The sequence below is a fragment of the Bos mutus genome, chromosome 13 (assembly GCF_027580195.1).
Source record: "Bos mutus isolate GX-2022 chromosome 13, NWIPB_WYAK_1.1, whole genome shotgun sequence".
Classification (NCBI taxonomy): Eukaryota; Metazoa; Chordata; class Mammalia; order Artiodactyla; family Bovidae; genus Bos; species Bos mutus.
This window is the reverse complement of record NC_091629.1, coordinates 22966643-22992574: the sequence shown is the minus strand read 5'-3', so window position 1 is coordinate 22992574 and position 25932 is coordinate 22966643. Positions and strand designations below refer to the sequence as shown.

General features: G+C 55.1%; 1 protein-coding gene across 3 annotated transcripts in view; it reads left to right on the top strand.

Moving 5' to 3' along the window:
* The window catches only part of RRBP1 (ribosome binding protein 1), a 48182-nt gene that overhangs the window by 13157 nt on the left and 9093 nt on the right, over positions 1-25932 (top strand). For all 3 annotated transcript variants that reach the window (XM_070381119.1, XM_070381118.1, XM_070381117.1), the window contains 7 exons: positions 7910-10298; positions 19269-19417; positions 20458-20580; positions 21133-21285; positions 21876-21994; positions 22834-22987; positions 24405-24543. In XM_070381119.1, the coding sequence (XP_070237220.1) occupies positions 7931-10298; positions 19269-19417; positions 20458-20580; positions 21133-21285; positions 21876-21994; positions 22834-22987; positions 24405-24543 (3205 nt within the window). In that variant the 5' untranslated portion in view covers positions 7910-7930. The remainder of the gene's footprint in view (positions 1-7909; positions 10299-19268; positions 19418-20457; positions 20581-21132; positions 21286-21875; positions 21995-22833; positions 22988-24404; positions 24544-25932) is intronic.

Genomic DNA, 25932 nt, shown 5'->3' with positions numbered 1-25932 from the left:
TAATAAGATGCCCTCCCAATAAAGCACAGATTGACAGATTCCCAGGAGAAACTGACAAATCCATGCTCATGGAGGGAGATTCTTAAAGCTCTCAATAGCTGTTAGATTAAATTGACAGAAAATGAATGGGGTTCTACAGAAGGTTATACACTGGAACATGCGGCCTTCAGTCCACAGGGTACATTGTGGTTGTTCAGTCACTCTCAGTCCGACTCTTTGCAGCCTCATGGACTGCAGCACGCCAGACCTCCCTGTCCCTCACCATCTCCTGGAGTTTGCCCAAGTTCACATCCATTGAATCGGTGATGCCATCCAGCCATCTCATCCTCTGCCACCACCTTCTCCTTCTGCCTGCAGTCTTTGCCATAGGACATGTTCGTAAAAGCTGACCACAATCTAGCAAAACACCCCAACACCATAATCCAAGCCAGTGCTTTATCAGACTGCAGGCCCAGCGTGTCATGACCCTCAAAGTCAATTTAATTTGTTGTGAAAAACTTTAAAAAAATGTTGATGGCTTAGTAGATACCAGTGCATGACACATGCAAATACTGAGTTACTGTTTCATGAAAGTCTTATTATTTATATGTTCATATACATACTGTTGGAGAAGGCAATGGCACCCCACTCCAGTACTCTCGCCTGGAAAATCCCATGGGCGGAGGAGCCTGGTGGGCTGCAGTCCATGGGGTCGCTAAGAGTCGGACACGACTGAGCAACTTCACTTTTCACTTTCATGCATTGGAGAAGGCAAGGGCAACCCACTCCAGTGTTCTTGCCTGGAGAATCCCAGGGACGGGGGAGCCTGGTGGGCTGCTGTCTATGGGGTCGCACAGAGTCAGACACGACTGAAGCGACTTAGCAGCAGCAGCAACATACGTACTGTTGGAGAAGGAAGTGGCAACGCACTCCAGTATTTTTGCCTGGAGAATCTCATAGACAGAGGAACCTAGCAGGCTACAGTCCATGGGGTCACAAAGAGTCGAACACGACTGAGCGACTTCATTTTCACTTTCATACATATTGTGCATATAAGAGGGTGCATATATGTGTCCTGGGTCAAGTTATCTTCCTGGATCATGGTTACAAGTGTAAAAGCTTCGACCTGTATCACACAGAATGGATCCTCTGATGGACAGTGCAGTTGAATTAGGATTGTTGATGGTAATTCAAAGCCCTCACATGTTAGAAATGTTAAGAATGTTAGGAATGTTAAGTTAACGCTGCCACTTTGTGAGTCAGAGGTCTTTTGGGAACTGGAAGATACTTCAAACTGAGCACCGATGAAAATAGTGCATTGTAGCTTGGAGGATGAAGCTACAGTAATACTTTACAGGAAAACTTATTACCTTAAATGTTTCCTACAAGAAAAAAGAAAAAAAGGCCTGAAAGTTTATAAATGTTCATGTCAAGCAGTTAGAAAGAACAGAAGGAACCAATGAAAGTTAGAAGGAGTGATGAAAATTAATTATGTAGACTGAATCACAAACCCATAAACGGGTCCTGGAATCATCACTGAAATTGAAATAGCGGTTAAAGTCAGCTCTCTACCAAAGGGAACCTTCATACACAGTTGGTGGGGATGTCAATTGGTGCAGCCACTGTGGAAAAGAAGAGTATAGAGGTTCCTCAAAAAACTAAAAATAGAACAACCATATGACCCAGAAGTTCTGCTCCTGGGTATGTATCAGAAGGAAAACAAAAGCACTAGTTCAAAAAGACACATGCACCCCAGTGTTCCTAGCAACAGTATTTACAATAGTCTAGAGGGGAAACAACATGCATGTCCACAGACAGATGGATAAAGATGTCAGATACGTATATTATATATAGTGAAATACTGATGGAATACTACTCAGCCATTAGAAAAAGAATGAAATTTTGCCATTTGCCACAACATGGGTGGACCTAGAGGGTGCTGGACCTAGAGGGTATTGTGTGAAGTGAGATGAGTCAGACAGAGAAAGAAAAATACCGTGTGCTATCACTTATATGTGGAATCTAAAAAATACAACAATCTAGTGAATATAACAAAAAAGAAGCAGATTAACAGATAATAGGAAATAAATTAGTGTTTACCAGTGGGGGGATGGGAAGGGGGAGGGGCTGGACAGGGAAAAGGGATTAAGAGGTATAAAATAAGCTACAAAAATAAAATGAAATAAAACAAGCCCTAAAAGTATATTGTACAACATGGGGAGCATAACCAATCTTTTATAATAACTATGGATGGAGCAGTTTTATACTTAAAAAACCTTTAAAAATTGTGAATCACTATGATGTACATCTGTAACTTATATAATCTTATACAGCACCTATATTTCAATTTTTTAAAAAAGCAGCTCTATACCCACTCCTCCCCCTCCAGGAACAGATCGCGAAAAACCAGACTCTGACGGTTTTACAGGCCATTTCTTCTGAATCTGCAAAGAACAGAGGGAAAGGGGTGATCCTCAGCTTATGAGACTGAGGCGACCTTGCTGCCAAGACTGTGGAAGCACAGTCTGAGGACGATTCTGCCTCCCCTCACATGAGAGCTCACCCCCCCGAATCCCCCAGAAAAATGTCAACAGACCAAATCTAGTGAGGGATTATGAAGGAAAAGACTCACCATCAAGAAGTGTCTACACACTCAGAACCATCTGTGAGTTAACACTAGAATGTATGTTATTTTAGTTCAACCCATTTCAGATTAGAGAAAATGTCGAGTGATAAAGAAAAAGCACTTGTTCAAACTTAATGCCCAGTTATTAAAAAGGAAAGGTAACTAGGAATATAAGACAGCTTAACCTGACACTCATAAAAAGTTTTCTACCAACACAGCATCGAATAGTGACACATCAGAAATGGAGACTCAGCGACAAGACCAGCAAGCCTGCTCAGAGTTCTTGCCGGGCTCAGGGACATGAGAAAAAGAGATGCTATGATACGGCTTAGAAAGCAAGAAACGGCTGTCTTTTCTCATAGGTGATTTTTTTTTTTCTTGAAGAGAATCCATAAACTCCTGTATTTGAGGAAAGTTTAGCGTAATATCTGGGTAAACAACACACGTGCAAATATGAATAACTTTGCTGGATGCCTGTAGCTAGAAATAGAAAAAGGTATCTTTTTCTTGTACACTTAAAAATAGCAATAACCTTAAAAACAAAAAAGACGTGTAAGACTTTCTATAGAGATCATTAAAGCTCTTTGCAAGTATAATATAAAAGGATATTTAAATAAGTGGAGTGCTACACGCTCTGTTCAGTGACAGTTCCCATGGTGTACAGTCAGCTGTCCCCACCTTCATCTGTAAATTCAGTCTGTTTCAAAAATCCCGATGGAATTGGGATTTGGAGGGGATGCGTGGGCCAAAATGTGGTATTGATGCTGGGCACAGATAAGTATGCAGGTGGGACAGAGTGTAAGTCCATCAGACCTGGTGGCACAGAGGCAACTGTGCAAGGAGGAGAAGGGAGGAGAGTGGACCAGTTCAGAAGGGGTGCCAGGTAATTTAAGCCATGAGAGAAGCTGACACTGTTTCCTGTCATATGCCAGAGTAAATCCCAGGTGATTAAACCAAACTACGAAAAGCTTTCTGAAGTGTGTGGCAGAAAATAAAACAGTAAAGGGCTTCTCTCCCAGTGGCTGGGACCTGGGTGGCTGAGGCAGGGGTGTAGGGAGGTTTTCACTCTGTATCAGCTGTTTTGTGCCTTTCAAGTTTTGGCCCCTGGGAGTGCATTGCCTCTTTACACGACTGAGTGATTATTTAGATTGAAAGGAGAGCAAAAGTTTTTTCCTTAAAAGAAAAAGGAAACAGATTATCTTTGACTCTGTGGCTGGTGTGCTAAGTCGCTCAGTTGTGTCCAACTCTTTGCAACCCCATGGACTGTAGCCTACCAGGCTCCCCTGTCCATGGGATTCTCTAGGCAAGAATACTGGAGTGGGTTGCCATGCCCTCCTCCAGGGGATCTTCCCGACCCAGGAATTGAACCTGCGTCTCTTACATCTCCTGCATTGGCAGGTGGGTTCTTTACCACTAGTGCCACCTGGGCAGCTCCAGACTCTGAGGCAATAGCTGTGATACAAGAAAACACTGTAAAAACAAGATGGTTTAAAATGAAACCAAAGACTTGTTATTCAGTTGCTAAGTTACGTCAGCTCTTTGCACAACGCCATGGACGGCAGCACACCAGGCTTCCCTGTCCTTCACCATCTCCTGGAGTTTGCTCAAACTCATGTCTGTTGAGTCAGTTATGCCGTCCAACCATCTCATCCTCTGTTACCACCGCTGTCTCTTCTTGCCCTCAGTCTTTCCTAGCATCAGGGTGTTTCCCAAGGAGTCAGTTCCACAGACTTGGATACATTGAAAACAACAAATGGTTCATATCCAAGCTATGTAAAGGACACCTATAAATCAAAGAAAAAGGCAGCCCTTCAGAAGACAGGCCAAGCATGTGAGCAGGCTACATCACAGGAGAAGCGTGAAATGCTTTTCTCCGTGGGAGGCCCAGCATCACTGGCATCTGGCGGGGGCATGTCTAGAGGGTGAGGGGAGGATGGGGCCTCGTGTTGCCCCAGGGAGCAGTTGGCAGCATCTGGTGGCACAGTGCCCACCCTGGGCCAATGGTGTGTTCTGGAGGATAAAATGTTGCCCAGTGACAATCGCAGGGCTGGTCCCATGCAGCCCTTGCCAGGGTGGTCCTGGGCTTGACCGGTGGGCACCCATGGGTGAGCTTGGGGGCACGTTGGGTGTTGGTCCTCTGTGGAAGGAAAGATGAGACACTGAATGTTTATCTAAAGTAAATGGGGGAAACGTTTGGATTTGCTAAACCTGGGTGGTGGATAAATGGACTTTCAGAGTATTTTTCTTAATCTTCTGTATATTTGAGATACTTGATGATGCAGTCATATCTGCTAACGTCCCTATTCTGTTGTCATTCTGTTTTAGTTTTGTGCCTTCCTGGTAAGTCACCTTACACCCAGGAAATGGGGCTGGGTCTCTTTGACACCCCCCTCCCCACCCCCTGCTATAGTTTCTCGGAGTGCCCACACATGGCCCCCCATGGCACAGCTGGGTGGTGACACAACCCAGCCCCAGGAGTGCTGTTGAGAGTCCTTTTGCAAAACCACCCCAAATCCCTGTTGCCAGATTGGACTGACCTCGCTAAACTGCACTAGCCTGGTCAGACTGAGTGAATCAGCAACAGTAGTCCATGCTTGGGGTGTCCACACAACCTCTGTTCCCCAGTCCTTACTGCCAGGAGCAGAAGAAAGCCATGCCCTCAGCACCTCCAAGGTGGGCCCAGGGTTTCAGCCATGGAGCCTGGGAGTGGTTCCTGAGCCTCGGGGTGGCCGTCTGTTCCCTGTGCTGGCTGGCCTTCTGCTTCACACACTAAGCAGATCGGCCGTTGTAAATAAACGTGTACATTTCATAGAAGTTTCTGGGATCAACAGCACAGATTCTCTGTGGTCAGCCCACTCGGGATGCAACGGCACACAGCACAGTCTAGTGGAAAACCTTGTGGGAGGTTTCTGCCAGGGTCCTTTGACTGTGTGTGGAGCACCTGGCAGGCTAACCTCGAAGACTGACCTTGAGTGTATTTGGAAGCGTAGGAAGTGATGGCCTCAGATGTCCGTCTGCCCATGCAGAGGGAAATACTCTCGCAGCTGGCTTCTCTCCACTCTGCCCCCGACAGAGAATATCTTGTATCCTGTGTTTGCCTAACTTGAGAGCCAAAGCCAGCTTTTCATCCATGGCTTTTCTGCCCAAACCACTCGGCTGCAGAATCCATGGTGCTAGAAAGGGGATGAAGTTGGGGGTGGCAGTGGTGGGGGAGCTGAGATGGGGCAGGGCAATGCCTGTCCTGGGGGCTGGGGGCCCAGGGCCTCCATGGGACCTGCCCGCCAGGGCACGTTGGGGACCCAGGGCTTGCAGACCCGCAGCCGCATGACCCGGGCCCCTGGCCAGGTGCTGCCTCTGGAGAAGAATGTTGCAGAGGGGTTTTGTATCCACTCTTTCTCGGGTTCTTTTCCTGGATATTGGGTAGAGTTTCCTGTGCTGCACAGTAGGTCGGAGGACTTTTGTCACCTAAATAGGATGATGTCATGATTATGCTATTGCCTCATACCTGAAGCATGTCCATGTTGGCAGAGTTCTGAGGGGTCCTTGTGAGGACCCAGCATTTCAGTTGTGGACGCCCACCGAACAGCAGGGATTAGAAGGGGATGGTGGAACCTTCCAGCTTCTTGTCCTCACCCTCACACTCAGCTGTGAGTGTGGTCCCGAAGGCTCCTGACCTCTGTGTGTGTGGCACCCATGGCCAGAGGTCAGAACTCACTGCCCCAAGACCTGGAGGCTCCATGAGCCCCCTCGGGCTTGTGGACGAGGATGTGGAGTTTGACTCAGAGCTGCAGGCCCCGGCAACAATCTGGGAGAGGTAAGTGTCCAGCTGCCCCTGAGGAAGGTGCTGCCCTGGAGAGCAGGGCATACATAGTCCACCCTCCTCCTGCAGGGGTTTCGTGGAAAGACAGCAAAGTCATACGTTTTTCCTACGATGAGAGTGATTTTCCTTAGAATAGGATGCTGAGCTCAGTCCCTCCTCTCAAACCCGCTAATGTCAAAATTTGGATTCCATGGCTGTTTAGAAGCCCCCACTCGCACAGGAAGAGAAATCTCATTTTAAGCCACTGAGAAGCCTGGGCCTGGCCTATCCCAGCTCCAGAGATTTGGGGGACCGCTTAGCTCTCCTCCTTTGCCCCTGCCCTCCCCCAGCCTCTCACACACGCGTTCCCATAGCTACTGCACTGCTGGTCCTCCTGGGTCAGCAGGTCAGGTCTGACCCCAGGTCAGGGACTGGAACTATGATACCAGCAGCAAAATTAGTTGGTAAACGTTGAGTGTATCCAAGAAACAGACCCCTTGGAGTTCCTCGCTGAAGTCAGGTATAGCCCGGCTGACAGCTGTTGGGTGTGGACCTGGCCACCTCCAACCTTGTGGACTTTGGTCCCCAGCCAGCGAGAAGGGTAGTTCATACTCGTGGTTGGGAGTGTGTCAACAGACAAAGGGTCCTCTCCCCAAGGTGAGGAGTGGACCTGGTGACGCTGTCCCCCTCCCTCTTTGCAGCCTCTGGATGTGGAATTCAGACCTGAGGTCTTACTTGGTCAGCCTCCCAGGACTGATATTTCCTGTTTCCTAATGTGCGGATTCACAGGCTCCGATTTTCCTCACCACACGTTGATCACCTTTGGGATTGTAATGTGCAGGTTCTCATCTCTGCCCCTGGGTGGGTACTTGTGTTTATCAGGCCTGGGGAAAAGGGGGCAGCAGAGAAAGAGCGCTCATGAGACCCGCTGGCCTGGATGCTGTGAGCGAGAGCCAGCAGCTGTGTTTGATTTGACTCACATGGTATTCTTAATATCAGTCAACTTGAGTTGAGGAGGGGAAAAATCTGTCCTGATATGAGAAGGCAAAAGATACATCAACCTAGTGCTCACGTTTCTGCAGTCATCACCTGTGACCGGGTGACTCCTGCTCCTGATGTAGTTGGCACTCTGACACAGTCCTTACCACTTCCAGTTACCTAACACTGCCCGTGCTTGTGTTCATGTGCATCTTTGACCCTGTGGTGGGGAACATCTTGACCTGGGGTCACGGCTCCTGAGTCGCATGGGCGCCACATGCCCTGGTCATGGAGCTGCCTGCTGCCATCTCTCCATGGCTTCATGTGTCCCAGCTTGTGTAAAAGTTGCTCACTTCTGAGGGGGCAGGGAGAACAGGTGACAGCAGAGATTGCCTGGTTTGTTTCTTCTTTGATTTTATCAGTCTGAAGGATTAGTGGAACCATATGTTAGGTGCTGCGAGTGGGGACGGTGACTGTCAAATGCCTCGGTTTCTACAGAAAGTAACTGCCGTGTATGTATTTGGCAGGTGAAAGGAAAACCAGCCAGGATGGATATTTACGACACTCAGACCTTGGGGGTTGTGGTCTTTGGTGGATTCATGGTTGTTTCTGCCATCGGCATCTTCCTCGTGTCAACCTTCTCCATGAAGGAGACGTCGTATGAAGAAGCTCTGGCCAACCAGCGCAAGGAAATGGCGAAGACCAACCACCAGAAAGTGGAGAAGAAGAAGAAGGAGAAGACAGTGGAGAAGAAAGGAAAGACCAAGAAAAAGGAGGAGAAGCCCAACGGGAAGATACCTGACCATGAGCCCACCCCTGGAGTGACCATCCTCCCCAAGGACCCAGTGTGGGCACCTGCAGTGGCGGTGGCTCCAACCTCAGTCCAGTCCCCTGTGGTCACTGCCCCTGTAGCCACAGTATCAGCCATGCCTCAAGAGAAGCTGGCTTCTTCCCCAAAGGACAAAAAGAAGAAGGAGAAAAAAGTGGCAAAGGTGGAACCAGCAGTCAGCTCTGTAGTGAATTCCATCCAGGTTCTTGCCTCAAAGGCTGCCATCTTGGAAGCTGCTCCCAAGGAGGTGCCTATGGTGGTGGTGTCCCCAGTGGGCGCCAAAGGTAGTGCCCCTGCTACTAGCTCTACACAGGGCAAGAAGGGAGAGGGGGCCCAGAACCAGGGCAAGAAGGGAGAGGGGGCCCAGAACCAAGGCAAGAAGGGAGAGGGTGCCCAGAACCAAGGCAAGAAGGGAGAGGGCGCCCAGAACCAAGGCAAGAAAGCAGAGGGCGCCCAGAACCAAGGCAAGAAGGCAGAGGGGGCCCAGAACCAGGGCAAAAAAGCAGAGGGGGCCCAGAACCAAGGCAAGAAGGCAGAGGGGGCCCAGAACCAAGGCAAGAAGGCAGAGGGGGCCCAGAACCAGGGCAAGAAATCAGAGGGGGCCCAGAACCAGGGCAAGAAATCAGAGGGGGCCCAGAACCAAGGCAAGAAATCAGAGGGAGCCCAGAACCAAGGCAAGAAATCAGAGGGGGCCCAGAACCAGGGCAAGAAGGTAGAGGGTGCCCAGAACCAGGGCAAGAAAGCAGAAGGGGCCCAGAACCAGGGCAAGAAATCAGAGGGTGCCCAGAATCAGGGCAAGAAATCAGAGGGGGCCCAGAACCAAGGCAAGAAGGCAGAGGGGGCCCAGAACCAGGGCAAGAAGGCAGAGGGGGCCCAGAACCAAGGCAAGAAATCAGAGGGTGCCCAGAACCAAGGCAAGAAATCAGAGGGTGCCCAGAACCAAAGCAAGAAATCAGAGGGGGCCCAGAACCAAGGCAAGAAATCAGAGGGGACCCCCAACCAGAGCAAGAAGGTAGAGGGGGCCCAGAACCAAGGCAAGAAGACAGAGGGGGCCCAGAATCAAGGCAAGAAGGCAGAGGGGGCCCAGAACCAAGGCAAGAAATCAGAGGGGGCCCAGAACCAAGGCAAGAAGGTAGAGGGGGCCCAGAATCAAGGCAAGAAGGCAGAGGGGGCCCAGAATCAAGGCAAGAAGGCAGAGGGGGCCCAAAACCAGGGCAAGAAGGCAGAGGGGGCCCAAAACCAGGGCAAGAAGGTAGAGGGGGCCCAGAACCAGGGCAAGAAGGCAGAGGGGAACCAGAACCAGGGAAAGAAATCAGAGGGAACCCCCAACCAGGGCAAAAAGGCAGAGGGGGGCCAGAACCAAGGGAAGAAATCAGAGGGGGCCCAGAACCAGGGCAAAAAGGCAGAGGGGGCCCAGAACCAAGGCAAGAAAGCAGAGGGGGCCCAGAACCAGGGCAAAAAAGCAGAGGGGAACCAGAATCAGGGAAAAAAGGCAGAGGGGAACCAGAATCAGGGCAGAAAAGAGCAGAGTACCCTGGACCAGGGCAAAATGGTAGAAGCGGTTCAAAACCAGAGTAAAAAAGCAGACGGGACCCCCAACCAGGGCAAGAAGGCAGAGGGGGCCCAGAACCAGGGTAGGAAGGCAGAAGGGACCCCCAATCAGGGCAAGAAGGCAGAGGGGGCCCAGAACCAGGGCAAGAAGGCAGAGGGAGCCCAGAACCAGGGCAAGAAGGCAGAGGGGGCCCAGAACCAGGGCAGAAAAGTGGAGGCAGGCCAGAATCAGGGCAAAAAGGCAGATTCAGTTGCTAATCAGGGCACAAAGGTGGAGGGTATTGCGAACCAGGGGAAAAAAGCAGATGGGACCCCAAATCAAGGGAAAAAGGCAGAGGGAATTTCAAACCAAGGCAAAAAGTCAGAAGGGTCCCCCAACCAGGGCAAGAAGGTGGATGCATCTGCCAATCAGGGTAAAAAGGCAGAGTCAGCTCCTACCCAGGGCAAAAATGCAGACATGGTCCAGAGCCAGGAAGCACCAAAGCAAGAGGCTCCTGCAAAGAAGAAGTCTGGGTCAAAGAAGAAGGGTGAGCCTGGTAAGTAGCTTTGGTTTCTTTGTTAATGTGGAGAGACGAGCTGTCTCTAAGTGGCTTGTAGATTCCCTGTGGGGAAGCCATCTGTATCAGTCAGCTATTGCCACAACAAGGCTGCATAACAAACATCCCCGAACTGAGGGCCCTGCAGCATCAGTCATTCATTCTTGCTCATGTTTCTGTTGATTTGGGTGGAAGTTGACTGGTCTGTGTTACCTCTAACTAGTTTGGCTCCTGCCACAGGTTGACTTGTGGGTCAACTTCCACGTGTTCATTCTGGGGCCCAGGCCAAGGCATCAGTGACTCTCGAGGGCAGAGGACCTTCTCATGGTTGTGGCAGAGCTGTAAAAAGGCGCTTCTCAAACCAGGGTCCTGTTGCCTAGAGCAAGTTGTGAGACTGAGGCTGAGTCAACAAGAGGAAGTCCAGTGGGGAAAGGTGTGAGTTCGGAAGAGGTGACAATTCCCTCTACCACACTGTCAAGAACGAGAACAGTTCTGTGTCTTGCAGTCTCTCTTGAAAGTCTGGCAGCGTTCTGTCAGCCTGTTCTGCATTCTTGCCTCCCGCGGTGCTTTAGCATAGCTTTGTTCTTTTCTCCATGTTTATTGAGTGAATGACAGCAGGATGCTATTCCTAAGAAGCAGTGGTGTCCACACCCCCTGCCTTCCAGGTTTCCCTCTTTGCTACCTCCCATCCCAGTTGTGGGAGGGAGCATTATAGAACATTAAAATAGATATTATGTATCAGATACACATGTTGTTAGATAATGCATAGAACATGGATTTCCCATTACCTTTTCAGAGCAGATCACTGTAGAAACTCGACCTGTGAGTTCCTGTTTCATGTCCACCCCTCACTTGATAGAGTAGTCCAGTGTTTCCTTGCTCCCTCCGTCCCCTTTCTCTCTTTTTCTCTTGCTAGATTTCTTTCTTTCTTAGATTAGCCATTAGTCAACTCGGAAGATTAATTGCATTTGTCTTGGTGAGGCATCTTAGGGGCCTGAAATGTTGGGGTCTCTGCCAAGTTAGGCAAGCCCTCTGTTTGTTGCTGTCTCCCCTCTCTTGTCTTTTTCTGAAGCTGTATCCGCTTTTCTGCTGGGGGAACATTCTCTCAGACCACACTGTGCTCTGTGTGAGGTTCAGGGACCAGCCTACGTTTGCCCCACAGGTCATGACAACCTCTCAGGCCCTTTAAAAACCCACTCAGCCTTGGCCCTGGCCCCACGGGTGGAGGGAGCACACTTCCCTGTCTTCAAGGCAATGCTGTACCTGACCCGGGGCCAAGGGCCCTGGAGGCAGACGGCAGAGATGTAGGTGAGAGCTGGTCTGTTCTCTGGCTTCTCCTGCATCAGAGCTTCCTGGGATCATCATGACCCTGTAAGGCCGTGGACATTTGAAATAAGGTATGAAACAGAAACTTCACATTAGAAAGGAAGGCAGAATTGGCAGGTAACAAAAAGCGTTGTTGGGAGGAAGACCTAACTTTTGACCTGTGTGAACCCACAAAGCCGCTCACCTGAGGTGTAGGATAAGAGGAAGTTTGAACAGGAAAAAATACTGCGGTTCAGGACAAGAAAGATTATACATGATAGAATGATTATCACTCCCTGGTTACTTAGTAGTTTATTATTCTTCCCGCCAAAATTTCAATGGGCTTGAAAGTCGCCTCTTGAGGGAAAAATAAGTAAGAATACTGAATAGATTTTTAAGTGACTGTTGGAAGGCTGGTTCTGACTGATATGTGAACACTTTCTCAAACTGTTGGAATGACAATAGGGTGCTGGCCCGAGGCCAGCAGGTCAGGAAGAAGGATGGTCCTGAATAGACTGTGTTGTCGTCCATGGCCTGAGCATAATGTAATGTATTTAAATGCTCTGAAGCAGTGAGCCCTTCTGTTGCTGCTAAAATTAACTGCCTCAGTGACGTCCGTGTCCCACCAGGTGAGGGTCTCCATAGCGTCAGGTCCTAGATGTGTTGCTGCTTCATCAGAAGGCAGGTGCGTTTTTAACTTAGGGAGACAGCCCCATCCACCTTGCCCACCAAAGGCCTGGCACGGCGGACGGTCCCCTCAGTGATGAGCCCACGTGAGCATCTCACGTGGCTGTGTGGAGATGCAGGTAACGTTGGAGGCCATTAGGAACCCAGGTGTGGACTAGAGGAAAACACTTGGTTATGAAACAGAAGGTTGGGTTCTCTTCCCACTGTCTGGAGAAGAGGGAATTCATGGAATCCTTGTGAAGTAGAAATTTCTGGAATTGAAGCTCCCGAGCGTTGGTGGCACCATCCAGGCCTCCCCTGGTTTGCTGTCTTGAGAGTCACCGCAGCTAGCGTCTGCGTTGGTCAGGAAAGCAGCTTCTTGCCCAGGAAGTGTGTGGCTGTGGGTGTGCTTTGGGACCCTCTTGACAGGGCTGTCTCTCCAGCTCCTGGACTCGCGTCCACGTGAACGTGGCGCAGACCAGGCCCCCTGAACCGGACACACAGGCTTGGGCTGGACAGGAGGCACCTTCTGAGTTGGGCCCGAGCCCTTATGCTGCCAGGGGGCTTGGTTTGTGGGTGTCACTGAGGTGGGGAGGGGGGCAGGAGGGCGCCTGGGGGGCCCTCCTCTTAGACTCTGTGCCCTGGCTTTATGCCAAATGCCATCCATCCTGCAGACTTGGGCCTAAACCCTGGGCCAGAGACCATACCAGTTGGGCCCCGCCAGCCTCTGGGATGTGGAGATGCCCTTAGGCCCCACGAGTCATATGCTCACAGGTCTACGTGGGAGAAAGGCCGTCTTTGAGGGGAGGTCTGTGAGTGACTTATTTTCTTCCCTTCACCCATCTACACTTTCTAGTTTTTCTATAACATGTATTCTTGTTAGTGGGAGAGAAAAATTCCACATTTGTCTGTGAGTTGAGGAAACAGGCCCTCATTGGACCATGGTGGAGCTTGCACCCCTTTGGGTGTCAGGAGGCAGCCCAGCCCTGACCGCAGGACCCTGAGTGGCCTCTGAGCAGCGAGAGGGCCTCCTGCTTCTTTGGGGGCCCCGGGTGAGGAAGGAAGCGGCCAGTCCTTCTCAGTGTGTCCCCACCCCTGGGCATCCAGCTGACGGTGGGCACTAAGGTCGGATGAGAGAGAAAGGAGGTTTTTGCATCCTGGGGCCATCAACTCCGTGTTGTGAGAGGCCTCCTGCTGCTGCCAGACCCCGGGAAACGAAGGACTGGAGCCGTGTTCTGTGACCCAAAGTGGCCAGGAGAACATCACTCCAGGTGTGTGTAGTCTGCAGGGCCCCATCTCAGGCTGTATGACTGGACAGGAACTGCACCCCGGGGTCCTGCTGCACCCCAGCCTGGGGTGAGGGCAGGGGTCCTTCTATGCGTTTATCCCCCAGCGTTCTATAAGGTGGGCTTGTATCTCTGCCTGTTCTCTGACAGCAGTAACTAGAGTTCAAGTCTGTTTTGAGATTTCCCAGAAGGGGTGGGGGGGTGAGGCACCCTGGGCCTGGGTCTCCATCTGCGCCCGCCCCTCTCCCCAGGATACGGGGGCTGGTGAAACCATGCTTGATCCTCTCTTTCAAACTAAACTCGGTTTCTCAGGGTTGGAAGCTCTGAAGAAAACTACCGGCTCATGAGCCTTTATTTAATTCACTTTCTGTGTAAGTTCTTCAAACCCAGCTTTTCCTTTTCTTCTTTTTCAAAAGAACAAAACATCCCCTGGGGAGGCGAGTCTCGTGTCAGTGCGGCACTGTCACGCCTTAGAGAAGCTGCTGGAAGACGTTCTTCCAGAGCTTTCCGGTCATTCCTGGTCAGCCCTCTCACACGTGGCAGCACCGGGTCTCCCATTGTTGCCGGGACAAGGGCCCAAGGCTGTCCGTCCCCCGTCCTTTCTGCCGGCCGTAGGTCAGACCTCATGGCTGTCTGAGGCCCGAGGAAGGATCTCGCCCACAGGTCCTCCAGGGTTGTATTTCTTAAAGAAATACTGTGATGTGTTCTTTTTTTTTTTTTTCAGATCTAAAATGGATTTTATTAAAATTGGTGTGGGGGTAACAAAAAGTATATAAAGAGAAAAATAAAGTCATTCAATTTGTAGAATTAAAAAAAAAATTCCATGAGGCATCATTATATGGACAAGCTCCCAGTCTATCAGCAGATGACTTTTGTCTCTAACCAGATGAGAAGGCCTGACTCAGAGGCCCGGGTACGGTTGCTCTCGACATTACTTGTGCTTTGCTCCAGTGCCCTCGAGATGCGAGGTGCCCGGGGCCAGTGCACCACCGTGCAGGGCCCTCACCCTGTCAGGGCAGACGGCCCGGGTGGTGCTGGGCTCTGGCCTGAGACGGGCTTGCAGTCGACCATCTTTGTGCTGCCAGGGGCCGTCCACTGCCATAGTCTCAACCCGGCTGGAGCCACAGCTGTGCCTCTGCCGCATCTGGGGGCTCGTCCATTGAGGGCCTGGGGGGGACCCCTTTCCTGAAGGCTCAGGAGAATCCTTCACGGCCACTGTCCGTGCTCCTGGAGGGTGGGGGCCGTGATGGTGCTGGCTCAGGTTCCTGTTTCTGGAGATGGGTGGCCTGCCGGCCACTCTGAATGGGGGCCGCCCTCTGCCCTTGGGGTCAGTGGGAGTCAGGAGCTTGTCTTGTCTCTGAGTCTCATGATTGGTCGAGAAGTGCTGGCTTCTAGGAGGGCAGGGGGCCCTTCCTGGGGGCCTGGGCCTGTGGCCTGGGTATGGCTCAGGTGACTGGGGATGTCCTGGAGGGCTTCCCGAGGCTGGACTCTGGCTTCCTGTCCAGGGGACCATGCACGGCCCCCCACCCACACAGTTGGGATGACAGCTGTGCAGAGGCATTGGGGACTGGTCTGGATGTCCTCCCCTAGCCCTGACACTGCACTGTGTGTCCCGCCCTCAGAGCCCCAGGCTTAACACAGGGTCTCTGTCGCCGCCCAGTTTCCTAAGCACGCTCAGCCCCTGGCCTGGATTCGTCCCTGACCTGCCTGGTCCCCCGGCGTCCTCAGGTGCAGACCCGGCTCACTCCCAAGTGATGCTCCCTTGCCCACGAGGTGACACCTGGATCCCCAGGGCCCGTGACGCCTGGGACCCACTGTAGCCCTGCCTGCCTCTGCTCTGCCGCCTTTGGTGCCTGTCTTTGCTGCTCCCTCCCTTCCTGGAGCCCCAGCCCTCGCTGCTCTCTGCCCAGAGCATTTGGCATGAGCATCTCCTGCGATAAAAGCCCTCTCAGCGTTGCTGCCATGGCCGCTCCCTAGGGGTCCTTGGGGCTCTGTTGATTCCGTGTCTGGGGTCTCCTTCCTTCTCCTGCCTCCTTCCCTCCCACCTGCATTTTGCCGACTGCAGGGTACATAGTCGATGCTTACTTGGTGTTGGGAGACCCCCTAGGCAGGGCTTAGGGAACCTGCAGCAGCGACCAGCATGGAGCTGGCACCTCCTGATGACCATCCTGGGGCCTGGCGACCACCCCAGCTGGATCCCAGCTGTCTGTCGCAAGTGCGGTTCCTGGAGCAGCTCCGACGTCACCCTGTCATGGGCTGAGCCAGGCATGAGCAGGGCAGGGCTTCCAGGGACCGAAGCAGCGCGGGGAGCCCACCAAGCGCCCATTGGCTGAGACCATTCACGGGCTTCTCCCCGAGGGACCCCCCCAGTCGACACTGAGAGGGAGACTTCCATGCCCTCTGCAGGACTGGAGTGATGTTGGGTGATTAAGCCTCCAAGCGTGGTCACAGACGGGAGTGCAGTTCTGGAATTTGAGGCTTGTGCATATTATACGAGTGGTGTGTGCTTCGGGGCTGAGGGCCCAAGGAGACCCAGGCTCCTAGCTTTTCTAAACATGCTGCCCCCGTGACCTTGTGTGCAAGGCAGGGGCTAAAGGGGCACAGGCCATGGCGCTGGCTTGGCATGACTTATCTGCAGCGATCATCGGGGGGCAGAGGAAGGGGACCCCTTGGAACAAGTCCCCCCTGGGGTGCTGTCTGCTCAGGGAGGGGCCGGGTCTGGGGTGTGCCTGGCCCTGCTCATGGACCCTGCGGTGCTTTCCCTGTGCCCAGCGCGTTGCCATTTAACCTGTCATGTGGGGGAGGAGTGATTGTCACCCTTCCTCATGGATGAGGAAATCGGCGCAGAGAGGTGAAGCCGCTTGCCCTAGGATGCCCAGCTGGCAAGGAGTTGAGCCAGAATTCAAGCTCAGGGCTCCAGGGCCCTTGTTCTGACAGGGTACCCACTGCCTGCAGACCTGCAGACTAAAACCGGCCCGTGGATAGGTTCAGCCCTGAACTGACTCCATGAGACACTGGCCCTGCCTGGCCACCTTGCCCTCCTGGCACCTGCTTTCTCCCCTAGGCCTCTGGCCTGTCCGCACCTGGAATTTCAGATGCACCATCGTGCGCAAAGCCTTGGCTGCCCCTGTCTTCAGGGAGTTCACGGCCACATGGTCTTGGTGAGGCCCGTGGCTTCACAGAACAGATGTTGAGTCTTCGAGAGATTTATCTCGGGGCCTTAAGATTTACCAGCCCCAAGGATTCTTTCTAGCCTTGGAGCGTTTGCTGGAGGAATGTTAGTCCCATGTGTGGGTCAGTGTGCCGCCTACCGCCCGCCCCCAATACCCAGTCCCCGGCCCCTGTGGGCTTGAGCTTAGGGCTGGGGGTTTGGCCAGAAGACCTTGAAACCCAGAAATAAATGCCACTCACGTGGGGCTCAGGTTCCTGCTTCTTGGTTCTTTTCTTTCAGTTTTACTTCCCCTGATTTGGGGAGACTAGAGATGGTACCGTCCTTAGCCTTAATGGAGAAATATAACGTGACGTCTCTGAAAATAATTTTGAAGTATTTATATGGGGGTGGAGAAGGCCGTGAAATTTTCTGTTGGGGTGAGCAAGGGGAAGTAAACTTCACTATTGCATAGCTTTACAAGTTTTGTATTACTTTGTTTGATTAGGAAGTCTAATACAATTGAGTGTAATTACGTGAGACAGTTTTAACAGACATGTATTAGGATGACACTCTCCCAGTCTGTGCAGCAGGCCCTCCAGAAAAGACGCACGTGTGAGACCCCTGAGGTGACACTGTGAAGGGAGAGGTGTTCCTTATGGACACATAGCTGCATCGTCCAGCTGCTGAGTCCCCTTCCCCAGACCACTCCTGGGCCTGGGAAGACAGGCAGTCTGGGGCAGGCAGTGCTTGGGGTCCCCAAGGCTGGAACAGAGTAGCCAGTCTGTCCGGTGGAAATACACTGTGAGCCACATTAAGAAAGGCGAACGAAAGACAAATGGAATTCGCTTTAATGATGTATTTCACATAACCCAGTTTACCCCAAATGCTGTATCACTTCAGCTTGCAATCAGTATGAAAAATTTTTGCAGATCCTTGACATTCTTTCTTTTCATACCAGGTTTCAGAATCTGGTGTGTGCCCCTCCGGGAACCACTCCTGTTCCCACCACCAGCCCCCTGGCAGGTGCCCGCGAGGCTGGTGGCTGCGTGTGGGCAGTTCAGGGGCAGGCCTGCCTCTCTGAGTCCAGAGAGCAGGAAGGAGGTTTGAGTGGCCGGCCTCAGCCAGGCTGTCCTGGCAGGTCTGACCCAGTGGGCGCCCTCTTCTGGAGAACCCAGGCAGGAACATCGGGCTTCCAGCTGACCAGAGGAGAGGAAGCCCAGAGACCAAGGCGCTGACTGTGGGGCCTGCATCCGACTCGTTCCTTCTCTCTGGGCTTAGCTGTCCTCGAGCTGTCTCTTGGGTGCAGAGTGAGTAAGTGAAAGGTGCTCAGTCGTGCCCGACTCTTTGCTACCCCATGGACTATACTGTTCGTGGGATTCTCCAGGCAGAATACTGGGGTGGGTAGCCTTTCCTTTCTCCAGGAGATCTTCCCAACGCAGGGATCAAACCCAGGTCTCCGCATTGCAGGCAGATTTTTTACCAGCTGAGCCGCAACGGAAGCCCCTTGGGTGCAGAAGTTCTCCATTAAAATTATTTAACATACATATTTCAGTGACAACTGTGAAGACTGAAGGGCGCTACCCCTCCACCCCCAGTTTCCATGACACCTTGAGCTCTAGGCCTGAATGTTAGTCTGGTTATCTTTCATTCCCGAGCTTTGCAGGTCAAGAAGTTCTGAGTGAAGGTACTTGTAGCAACCACACACCCCCACCCCCTCGTCCCCTTTACAAGGGCATTCTGCCAAGTGTTTTCACGTGTGATGAAAATATTGTGACAGGCAGAGAATTTCGTGTTGCCATGGAAACCTCCGCCTCGCTCATCCTTGGCGAGGTGGGCTTGGCGGCAGGTGCCGCTGTGGGCAGCCACTCTGCTTTGTTTCGGCTCGTTTGGGGCCCTGTTTTCCGCCGAGGGCAGGTTGGAGCCGCAGCATGAGAACAGGGGCGTCCCTGTTCACCCCCTCTTGCCTTTGGGGCTGCATGAGGGCCTGTGAGAAAGCGGAGCTCTTGTAGGGATGTTGGGGGTATCCAGGGGTGACAGCTGGCTGTTGGCACCTGGCGCTGTGTCCTCTAACAAGTCAGGTGCTCCCAGCCCAGCAGGTGGCCAGGCCTGGATGAGGCTGGCCCAGCCATCCCTCCTGGAACCTGCCTTACTCTTCATCCGGGGAGAGCTGCAAATAGAGGGTCTGGACCGGGACACGTGGGAGGTGGCTTCCCCCTCCTCAATGTGGGGCTGCAGCCGTCGGGCTGATGGGCTCGCTGGTCAGTCTGGACCCGAGAGCCACGGAGTGGGTGGGCGGTCTTGGCAGGGCTGTGAGCCTCTCTGGGTGGTGAGAGCCCGAGCTGGACCGGGCCGTTGGCTGGGGAGAGTGTGCCTTGCCCACGTCTGCTCCTGATGATGAAAAGGTCAGGGGTTGTCTCCTCCAGCCCAGGGACGCTCAGTGTTTCTCTACTGGGGACCATCTCTGTGCTGTCTGGGCAGGACCCCAACTGGCTCCTGCTCCGGGGTATGCTGGGCTTGGCTGTTGTGCCCGTGTGTGATGCCCACCCTCCCCTCCATCCACAGGGCCCCCAGATGCCAATGGCACTCTACACTTGCCCTACAAGACGCTGGTCTCCGCTGTTGGAAGCATGGTGCTCAGCGAGGGAGAGGCCCAGCGGCTCATGGAGATTCTGGCCGACAAGGCGGGCATCGTGCAGGACACGTGGCACAAGGTGGGCCCCCCTGCCACATTTGGTGCCACTGCAGCTGCAGGCAGCTGGCCAGGGGCCACCCCCACACCCAACGTGGTCCCAGGGCCCCGGCCTCCCTGGGGCTTGTCCAGCTGCACAGAAGGTCCTTGAAACCCCTCCACCTGCCTCCTCGCTGCCCCTTCCTGGGATGGCTGGGTGAGTCAGCCCAGCTGCCACTACAGGAGGGGCATCAAGGCGGGCGCAGGAGCTGGCCCACTGGTTTGTGGCCAGGGCTTGGGGGCAGGAGGGAAGATGCTTGCCTGTCTGGATTTTCCCCCTCTGGTGCAGAGGCCACGAGCTGCCCCCAGGAAGTGCTGTGGGGCACGTTTGTTCCTTACACAGAGCCTGCATCATAGGTAATTTTGCTAGAGGATTTTGTGGTGCCTCAGAGGTGAGAGATGTCTGGGGAGTGTTCTGAGAGCCAGCCTGGTGGTCCCTGTCCCAAGGCCACTGGGTTCTTTCAGCCCTGGCCCCCGCTGAGGGGAGACGGGCCCTGGGGTCACAGGAGCTCTTTGCTCAGTGAGCTTCTGTCCGTCTCCTGGGCTTGAGTGGCTGGATGTCATGCTGACCACACCCCTCCACAAGAGAGGCCTGGCCTCAGGCCGGTACACCCAGAATACACCCTCCCCACCCCCAGCCCAGCCTCCACACTTCAGCTGGCCCCACACCGCCGCTCAGGGCTGGGCACTGAGCCGGGAACAATGGCCAATGGCCTCCAGCAGGCCTGGGAGAGGCCCTGACCACCATCAACCTGGGTTAGGGAAACGCCATGCTCCCCACAACTGCCCCCGGGGTCCAGAGCTTTGGGTTCAAGCAGCTCCTGCACCCGCGGGCCCAAGGCCTGACGGGCCGGGCAGCTGAGGTGGGACCTCCCCTCCGCGTGTGTGTGTGGTTGGCAAGGAACCACTCCTACACCATCCAGCCAGGGCTCTGCTCGTGGGTCAGGGTTTGAGGGCTGGACTGGGGCTCAAACCCCGCATCTGCGTGCCTCCTGTTAAATGTGGCTCTGTGGGCCTCTCCAGGCCACTCAGAAGGGCGACCCTGTAGTGATTCTGAAACGCCAGTTGGAAGAGAAGGAGAAGCTGCTGGCCACAGAGCAGGAGGATGCAGCCGTCGCCAAGAGCAAGCTGCGGGAGCTCAACAAGGTGGGGCCGGGGTCTAGGGCCAGTGAAGACCCAGGACTCCAAGAGCCTGGGCTGTGCCCATGAGCTCCAGTCTTGGGGGTCTGGGCCACCCCGACACAGGGTAGGGGTCTTGCTCAGGGGCAGTTGGCACATGGCTGCTCCTGTCACAGCTCACCTGGGTTTTTTTGCCCTCGTCTCTCCTGGGGAGGAAGCCCGGGTCCCTGAGGGGCTGGCAACACCCCTTGTCTTGTGACAGCCGTGCTTTCCCAGCAAAGTGCTATGTGTGGCTGTCGCCTCCTCTCCGTGCGCAGCCTCTCTGCGGGGCAGCAGGTGCAGGGAGGCGGCCGGGGCCTCAGGGCACCCTGGGCCCTGAGCCCTGGATCCTTTCATTCACAAGGAGTCCGAGTTTCTGTCCTGAATTAGGGCCTTGGCTCCAAGCCAGGGGGGATGGTGTGTTTTGTGGGGGATGGATGGACAGACAGCCGGAGTGGGGGGCTTATCAAATGCTCTGGGTGGTGCTGGCCTTGGTTTCACCTGATGAACTCCTACCTCCCTGCCCTCTGCTTTCTCCAGGAGCTGGCAGCAGAAAAGGCCAAGGCAGCCGCCGGGGAGGCCAAAGTGAAGAAGCAGCTGGTAGCCCGGGAGCAGGAGATCACGGCCGTGCAGGCGCGCATGCAGGCCAGCTACCGGGAGCACGTGAAGGAGGTGCAGCAGCTGCAGGGCAAGGTGGGCACAGTCACGGGGCGGGTCCTCCCAGCCTGGTTTGTTGGGGGCTGGGGGCGGGGCAAGGGGCTGTTCTCTCTGGCTGGTGAGACGTGCATGCGTTTAAAGAGCACTTTCTGAAAATACTCTGGTCCTAAGTGGTCATGTTGGGACATGACCATCCCTTACTCTGGGGGCCTGTGGGTCAAGTTCGCAGCTTCTCCATGACCCTGGAGTCCTGCTAGCTCTGCCTTCTCCCTATGAGATTGGGAGGACCCAGCAAAACAAGGGGCCTGAAATCTGCACGGTCCCAGTGCGGAGGGCCTGGCCAGCTCTGGCCTGAGGACTTGGAGCCTTGCACTGTCTCCTCTATCCCCCTGGGGTGGCAGGGGCTGCGCCCAGGGGGTCAGAGAGTAGGAAACAGGCGTCCTCGGGGTGGCTGTGGGCTCTGTGCTGTCTCAGGACCTTGGTCAGCAGCCGAGTGAACCAGCACGCCTGGGCTTTGGGCTGAGCTCTCTGCTAGGGGCTTTTGTCTGCGAGCTGGGAGCTTGCCGACCTTGCTCCTGAAGTGGCTGTCCTTGCGAGGCTCTGATGCCCCTCGGATGCCCTTTTAGATCCGGACACTGCAGGAGCAGCTGGAGAATGGCCCCAGTGCGCAGCTGGCCCGCTTGCAGCAGGAGAACTCCATCCTGAGGGACGCCTTGAACCAGGCCACGAGCCAGGTGGAGAGCAAGTAAGCCCTGCATGCACCCCAAGCTGCACTTGGCTCCCAGAGCCCGCCAGTTGGCCTCCCACCCCAGCCCCGGGGGCTGGGGGCCATGTCTGTGCCCCCCAGTCAGCAGAGCAGAGCTGGTCTTGGCCAGGTTTCTTGCCTCCCAGGGTTGGGGGACAGTTTTGTCTGTCCACTTCACCTGGTCTGTCACTGTCGCTGGCTGGGCAGTCAGTCCTGCCGTGAGGAGGTGCCAGGGAAGGAGGTGGCAGGCTGACAACCTCCTCACGCTGGGAAAGGTGGGCCTGGACCTGCCCCCCCGGACTGCCTGCCTGGTCCTGAGACCCAGCTTCTGTGCAGCACTGAGGGGTCTCTTCTGTAAAATGGCACAGCCTCCCGCTTTGTGTGGCCTCCCGGCCTGGTCGTGGTCCCTCTGGCCAATGAGTCCTGTGTGTGGACTTGAGCCCGCCAGCACCCCTGCCCTCGGGGTGGAGAGGCCCGTCCACCTGTCTCCCAGGGCTCGTCTGGGCCCAGATCAGCCGTGAGGAATCAGCCGCTGCTGTCGGCTCTGTGGGCTGCTTTCAGGCCCGTGTTGCTCTTGGCTCTCACTGAGCCACCCCACCCACCCTGCTCGTGAAATACCATTTTCAACAAAACACATCTCACCCCATGTGGCTAATGATACAGAGGAGCTTCAGCGGGGTGGGGTCCAAGACTCGGGCAACGACTTAAGAAAGAGCTGGGGCCCCAGAGGATGGCTCAGGGCCATCTGTCCCCATCACCCTGGGCAGCTCTCAGGGTACGCGGGAGCCGACTCAGCCCTCTCCTGTCCGTCATTCTGGGGGCTGGTGACTGTCTTGCAGGCAGAATGCAGAGCTGGCCAAGCTCCGGCAGGAGCTGGGCAAGGTCAGCAAGGAGCTGGTGGAGAAGTCGGAGGCCGTGCGGCAGGAGGAGCAGCAGCGCAAGGCCCTGGAGGCCAAGGCGGCCGCCGTGGAGAAACAGGTCCTGCAGTTGCAGGTGAGGGGCGGCGGCACCCCTCGTGTATCCTGCCCACCAAGCCTCTCCGCCTGGCCCATCCGGCCACCTGGGGTCGTCTGTCCTCAGCTGTGACTGTGGCTGCCGGAGACCCAGGCAAGGCTGGGACTGGAACCCTCAGCCTTGGTCTTGTTACTGGTGATGCCTGGTCAGCGTCAAGTGGGCGCCATCTATGTGCTTGGCATTTGTTCTAAACACGCACCAGCGTTAATTCTCAGCTAATTTTCCTTGTAACCCCGTGGAGATACTGGTATTATGTGCCATTTCTCCAGAAGGGACGGGAGGCAAAGAGTTAAGCAAGGCCCCCCAGTTCACTTGGAGCCAGGACACGAGCCCCCAGGCAGTCACCCACCCTGTGTCATCACAGGTCCCCGCACAGCCTCTGGCTTCAGCACCCGGTGGGGCTTCTTCCCTTCTCAGCCCTGAGTGTGGCCTGGGAGCTCATAGTTACCCAGGGGGACACCCGTTCCCTGAAGGGAGGAACCCCCACAGGGCACCGGGCAGCTCCCTGTCAGCCGAACGAGCCCCACATCCCCCGGCCAGCCTGTCTCAGGGCAGTTGTCACCCTTCTGTGTGTGTGACTTCTTGGGGAGAACACATGAACCCAGGAGACCCCCACGGCTTGGCTCCTGTTTCTGCTCGTCACTGAAGCTCGGCTGTAGCACATTGTAGTGTGTCACGGAAAGGACTAGAAGGTTCTTTTGAGACTGCTATGTGCGCAGGGGACCCAGGACAGGCACAGATAAACAGGGGGATTGTTTGGGTGGAATTGAGGTGGGTAGTTTGGTGTAAAGTGGGTCTGGCCCTAGTGAGATGGGACTAGGACCCCTAGGGAGAGCCTGGTGCGTGTGCTCTGAAAGCCCTTGGGTGGTCCCGATGCTCCCAGGGCTGGAGCCACCCCTCCGGTTCCAAGTTGTCATCGTCACTCTTGTCAGGAAGCCCCAGGCTCTGCGCATCTCCTGCTCAGTCTTGCCATCCTCAGTCACACAGAGTCCCCACAGTGTTGACCCTGAGGCCCCGGTTTTTCCACCTGTAACGTGGGTGTGATGGTGGTACCTGTGTCTTGGGGTGGCCGGGACTCACCATGCTGACACATGGGCGCCTCCACAGCACCTTGCCCAGAAACACTCAGCAGCTGTGACCATTCCCAGGTCCCACTCAGGTGAAGATGGGGCGACTGTTGGTCTCATCTGCAGCGTCTTCCGTGGGTGCCCACTCTTCAGGGGTCAGGATGGCTCCCTGGCCTTGTCTAGGGGGTGAACTGACCCAGATATCTAGGCAGCTTTTCTGCTTCGTCGGTACGGGGCGGCAGGGAGTGAAGAGCTCTGGACGGCAGAGCCGAGAGAGTCCAGCCTCCCGCTCACACGCTCACAGCCCCCTTCCCTCGGCTGGTCCCCAGGCATCTCACAAGGAGAGCGAGGAGGCCCTGCAGAAGCGCCTGGACGAGGTCAGCCGGGAGCTGTGCCGCGCGCAGAGCAGCCACGCCAGCCTCCGGGCAGACGCCGAGAAGGCCCGGGAGCAGCAGCAGCAGATGGCAGGTGAGGGCGGTAGGGGGCCAGCCCCGTGGGGCAAGAACACCTGGGACCCTAGACTCCTGCACCTGTCGGGGGACACACGGGGGTGCTTGGGATCAGGCCTGGGGTCTGGAGGACTGGCCGTGGTGGCTGGATATGGGAGGTGGGCTCGGGTGGAAGACGCTGCCACGAGGGCTGCCGCTGGCCTTCTCCTTCCTCCAGCTCAGTAAGGCCCAGGGCCAGGTCTGGAAGTGGGTCATGGTCCCCCATGCTCTCAGGGCACCTGCCCCCTCAGGAGGTGGTGAGACCCCCAGGGCACTGAGGGCCCCTGGAGAGGCAGGGCAGGCGGTCTAGTGACCAGGTTGCACAGCCTTGTGCTCAACAGACTTCCAAGTGGCCGCTGTGACCTGGAGCAGGTCCTAGAAGCGGCCAGTTATGTCTGTGAAGGGCCACGCAGTAGTGATCTCGGCTTTGTAGGCCAGATGGTGTTTGTCACAGCTGCTCAGCTCTGCTGCCACAGTGCCCACATAGCCCAGGACAGACAGGCTTGGCCGTGGGCCAGGAAAGCTCTATTGACAAAAGCAGGCTATAGGCCGGGATGGCTCAGGGTTCTGGGCTGCCACCCCCTGCTGTGATGGGCCTGGTGTAGCTTCAGGTGGTCAGGGGAGGCCTCTGGGGAGAAAGGTCTGGATGACTGGAAGAGGTCTGCCTCACAAAGGCCAGGAAAGGGCAGAAATGCCCGGCACAGAGCCCCTGAGGAATGGGGACAAACTTGAACTTAGACTGTACAAGAAACAGACCGAGGAGGTCGGCGCGCAAGGCTGGAGATGGCAGCAGTGGCCAGTGTAGGGGCAGACAGGCGGGCCCAGGTGACCATCCTGTGGAGTGATGAGGGCTGGGAGTGTGGGTGGGGGTGGCGGGACCAACCCCACTTGTCCTTCCGGATGCTCCAGCTCTGGCTCAAGAAAGGACCGAGGCGCAGAATGGCCCGGGGACCAGGGCTGGGCCAGGCAGCCACAGAGGTGCCCAGAGGATTGGGCCAGCAGTGGATGTGGATCCCCAGGCCTCAGAGATGAATGAGGGGTGGGGAGGAGGACACCCTCAGCATAGCCCTGTGTGTGTGGGGCGAGCCTCGGGCCAGGGGCTGTGCAGAGTCAGATGAACGTGGCTGGCATTCTGAGCCATGGTGGGATGTTGTGGAGGTCGCCAAGGGGAAAGGACACGCCAGGAGCTCCCGCCTTTGTCTCAGCAATGTGAGCCGATCTCCCAGGAGCAGAGTTTAGACTCTGCAGCAGACACCCGTTCAGATCCCATCTTTGCCAAGTGGTGGGGGCACTTTGTTGTCCCCCGGTGTGCAGAAGCCTGGTGGTGACTCTCCACCAGCTAGCTGGTGGGCTGCCCCTGGTGCGCCAT